Source organism: Acomys russatus, chromosome 19 (genome assembly GCF_903995435.1).
Source record: "Acomys russatus chromosome 19, mAcoRus1.1, whole genome shotgun sequence".
Lineage (NCBI taxonomy): Eukaryota > Metazoa > Chordata > Mammalia > Rodentia > Muridae > Acomys > Acomys russatus.
The window spans coordinates 7600525-7604909 of NC_067155.1; the positions used below are offsets into that span (position 1 = coordinate 7600525).

The window sequence follows — 4385 nt, forward strand, 5'->3', positions numbered from 1 at the left end:
GAGAACGTGGAGCTTTGTGGAAACGGAAAACGGACGCGTCTAGAAGCGAGAGGAAGCCCAGGCATATCCCGGGAGTTTGTGACAAGGAGGAGGATAGACAGAGATGGCTGGGAAGACCCCAGGGGTGGGGTCCAGTTTCTGTAGGCCATGATGAGAGTAAAATGGTGCTAGGTGCGGCATATAAGACATGTGGGTGTCTGTCAGTAGTGACACGGTGTGCGTAGATGTGTGTGTGTGTGTGTGTGTGTGTGTGTGTGTACAACTTCAGAATACACAAACAATTCCCACAATGTCACCAACACAGAGGCCAGGAAATACTAGATCAACACAATGTCGGATCCTACAAGCTCAGATCTTGTGTCTCAGATGGTGGGAGCCCCGTCTCCCGCCACCATGGTCTTATACAGGGGTTCTCAACCTTCCTAATGCTCTGACGCTGTGTTGTGGAGACCCCCGCCCTCCCCCAGCCATAGAATAATTTCGTTGCCATTTCATAACTGTAACTTTGCTACTGATATGAATCGTAACATAAATATCTGATATGCGAGCCCCCAAAAGGGGGTGTCTCGACCCACGAGGTGAGAACTGCTGGTCTTACAAAAGAGTGGTCCCATAGGAATTCGTGATAAGCGCTCAACATTTCAGAGTACAGGAGGGTATCTGTGCGAGAAACAGAGACTTTCACCTGAAGACACTCAGGAGCTGGGGAAGTGGTTCAGATGACAGAGGCCCTGCCTAGCATCCAGGGCACCCCAGGTTCCATCAGTATCCAACACCTCAAAAACAGTGTGTACGACGTGCACACCTGGAATCCCAACACGGGGAGGCGGAGGCAAGAGGGTCAGAAGTTCCCGGTCAGCTACATAGTGGGTTTTTGAGGGCAGCTTGGATACATGAGATTGTCTCAGGAGGAGTGAGAAGAAGGCGGGCGGGGCGGGGTGGGGGGGAAGGGGGAGGGCGAAGAAAGAGAAAGAGGAGGAGAAGGAAGAGGAGAGAGATCAAGACAAGACAGAAAAGAAGATGAAAAAGGAAGATGGAAGGAGGAGGAGGCGCAGAGGCTGCAGCAACAGCAGCACACAACGGGGGGGGGGCGCATGGTGGGGAGGGCGCACAAGAGGGGGTGCACGGGGCGGGAGGGCACACGGGGAGGGGGCCTGAATCCTCAGCTGTGTGTGTGTGCGCTGCAAGGAGGGGGGATGTGTGCCCATCCAAGGCCAGCCTTCATTGGGGGAAAAGTGAAGTGCATTGTGCTCTGTCTTCTCTCAGTAACAGCTGTTGCCTTTCCCAGGTGGCCTCTGACAGGTGACTCTGGCCCAGGTGCTGACCACCTGTCTCAGTCACCTGGTCAGGAAGCTCTATTATCTGCCCTCAGCCTCCCACCATCTTTGATTCCGTCTTCCTCCTCATCTGTCCACTCCTCCAAACTCGATCCCCCCTCCTCCTCTTCCTCCCCATCTTTATAGGATACAACCGCTAAGCTTCCAGATCCCTCTCCAGCCCCCTGCAGCCCCCAGTCATCCCCTAAAACACCTAGGACAGCCAGCGGAGGGCTCCTAGTCTCAGGATCCAGGTCCAGAAGTCCCTGGAGCAAGGTCAGAGCTGGGGGTGCAAACTGGTCCCAGGGTGCTGGTGGCCGAGGTGGCTGGGGCTTAGTGGTCATCCAACCGGCAAAGGCCTCGAACTCAGGATCCGGAGCCAGGGCTACATCCCAAGGGAAGCAGGCCGTGGCAGCGCAGAAGAGAAGCACGCCCAGGGCCCAGGAGTCCACAGCTGGCCGCAGGGGCAGCGTGTTCGGCGGCAGCAGGAGGCAGAGTTCAGGGGGTGCGGTGGGCAGAGGCACCGGGGGAGCAGGGGCTGGGCTGCCCTCGGGGCGGGTCAAACCCAAGTCACCCAGGGCTACTCTGTTGCACTCAGGATCGAACACCAGCACATTGTCCGGCTTGACGTCTGCATGCACCAGCCCCCGGCCGTGGAGGAAGTCCAGGGCTCCGGCCAGCTGGGCTGCTACCCGCTTCACCATCAGCTCCGGGAGGCCCTGAGGTGGGGGAGGGGGGGAGAAAGGAAAAGGGCATGCTGTCTTGCTCTCTCCATCATCCTAAGGATCCCGAGGAGCCATTCAATATCTCCACAAACACTCGAAGTCCTTCACACCAGCCGTCCTTTATCTCTCCATCCACTGACTCCCCATAGGAACCAACCTACCTTGCAGCCGATGTATCCAGCCATGCATTCAAGCATACATCCATTTGTCCATCCACACACCCACCTAACCATGCAGCTGTGCATCCATGCAGCAACGCTCCATGCATCCACACATCTGCCCTTCCACCCACAAACCCACCTATCTACACAGCAAACTAATCCCACAGCTATCCACCCATGTGCCTACACATTCGTCCACCCACTCATCCATTTATGCGTGCACCCATGCACCCAGATGTCTAACTAACCACCCGTCCCTCTGTCCTTCCAGTCAGTATCCTGACATCCAAGCATCCACCCATCTACCTTTTTTTTCTTCTGAGACAGGGTTTCCCTGTGTAGTCTTGGCTGTCCTGGACTCACTTTGTAGACCAGGCTGGTCTCGAACTCACAGCGATCCCCCTGCCTCTGCCTCCTCCCGAGTGCTGGGATTAAAGGCGTGCGCCACCATGCCCGGCTCCACCCATCTATTTTTTTCTTCCTTCCTTTCACTTACCCGCTAATTTTATTCTCTAATCCTATCTCAAACCCAAAGAGCCTACCCTGCGACACCTCCATGCACCCACATCTCCAAATACAAGAGGGGCTAGGCTCCCCTGGGTTCGGTCCTGACCTAGTACCCTTTCTAAAGGAAACCCCTACCTGAGCTGGCCTGCAGATACCGCCTGCGCCAACCCACCCTTGTCTAAAAACATCACCCCTGGTTTCCTCCTCTACGCCCATGGCCCACCTATGATTGACCATGAACCCTTCCATCCCACCTCCCAATCCCAGTGCCAACTAGAGCCTCAAATCTGTCTATGCTCCACCCCTCTCACTAGCCCAAACCCACTTCCAACCCTAACGCCAACCCAGCCCCCCACCCCAAGCTTGTGTTTGGACCGTCATATGGGTCAGCGCTGCAGCCAGGCAGAGAGCTGTGTTGAGACTTAGAAATGGTGAGGTCATTTGGGGTCTCAGGGTGAATCTAGATGGGGCCACTGATTTGGGGTGGGTAGAGACAGAGGGGGACCCGAGCAGTCCTTTCCAGCCTCACCTTCTCCTGGAGCATTCCACTGAGATCCCCACAGGGTGCATATTCCTGGGCAAAGGCAAAATGTCGGGGTGTCTGCAGGGGCCTTCCCAGGGTCTGCAGCAGGCCTGGATGTGAAGAGACACAGCGGCCCACGCAGAATTCTCTCAGGAAAGTTGTCCTCAGGACTGAGTCCCGTCGGAGGAGCTTAAGGGCCACCATTTGACCTGTCAGGAAGATGAGGTCAGATGAGGACCTGGGGCACCACTTGACCTCTCTGAGCCTGAGAGTTCTCATATGAAAATCAACTTATGTCCTTTCCTGCTCTGCCTTGGATTGCTGTGCTGCCTTGTATAACTGACTTACCCTGTCTGGTCCTCCATACCCTACAGCATAAAGGAACATGGTGGTAATGTGAATGCTGGTTCAAATTGCTCTCCTGCCTTGCCGTGTGGTGTGAGACCTGGAGCCAGCCACTTGCCCTCTCTGGGTGTCCTATATTTCTCAGAAGACCTCAAAAGTTCTGCACTTTCCAACTTCCCACTAGGTCCTGGCTTGTCTCTGAGATGCCTTGTGATGGAAGAAACTGAAGCCTACCCCCTTGGTGGCTGAACTCACCACCTTGGCGAGGCTGGGCTAGGAGCACGCGGCCATAGGAACCGGAACCCAACTTTCGGATGAGGCGGTACTGGACCCGCAGGCTTCTCACTGATGTCACCCTGCTCGCTGTCAGCTCCACAAGCCGCTGCAAGGCCATAGCCGTGTCCTCCTATGGGGAGAGGGAGTGGGATGGTTGAGGGGCAAGTCCGAGGCCTCTTTGAACTTTGAGCAGCGCGAGAGATCAGAGGCCAAGCCCAGAACCAAGCTGCTGATGCAAGGGACAGGGAGCATCACTGTCCCCAGAGAGCAGGATGAGCCACAGTGAGTCACCCAGCCTGGGGACACCTGTTTTCTTGTCCTAGCAGAGCTAGGGGTCTTTGTCTCTGAGGCTTTGTCTGCCCCCCACCAAAGGGAGGCAGCCAGGAGCTCTCAGCCCAACTATGGCTTTGTTTCTTAGTCCAAAGGACCCCTTCATCCCCTCTCTCTTCCACGTGTTCTGAAATTTGTTCTCAGGGGCCTCCGATCCCACAGAGTGATCCTTTGGGTCTGCAGTGTTGTCCCTCTGTGAGTC

At 55.8% G+C, this 4385-nt stretch overlaps 1 protein-coding gene across 1 annotated transcript; it reads right to left on the reverse strand.

The window, feature by feature from the left end:
* Positions 1–1207: 1207 nt before the first annotated feature.
* On the reverse strand, positions 1208–3982 carry Sbk3 (SH3 domain binding kinase family member 3). The gene is made up of 3 exons (XM_051162338.1): positions 3833–3982; positions 3239–3441; positions 1208–2035 (listed from the first exon to the last, which is right to left on the reverse strand). The coding sequence occupies exons 1-3, from the start codon at positions 3969–3971 to the stop codon at positions 1346–1348; spliced, it is 1032 nt and encodes a 343-aa protein (XP_051018295.1). The 5' UTR covers positions 3972–3982; the 3' UTR covers positions 1208–1345.
* Positions 3983–4385: the final 403 nt, after the last annotated feature.

Excerpts from the sequence above, each read along its gene's own strand:
- Sbk3 (XM_051162338.1), bottom strand. The coding sequence starts at position 3,971 with ATGGCCTTGCAGCGGCTTGTGGAGCTGACAGCGAGCAGGGTGACATCA. Across the intron at positions 3,442-3,832 it reads AGCCCAGCCTCGCCAAGGTG|GTCAAATGGTGGCCCTTAAG; the intron begins GTGAGTTCAGCC and ends TCTTCCTGACAG. Across the intron at positions 2,036-3,238 it reads GTGGAATGCTCCAGGAGAAG|GGCCTCCCGGAGCTGATGGT; the intron begins GTGAGGCTGGAA and ends CCCCCACCTCAG.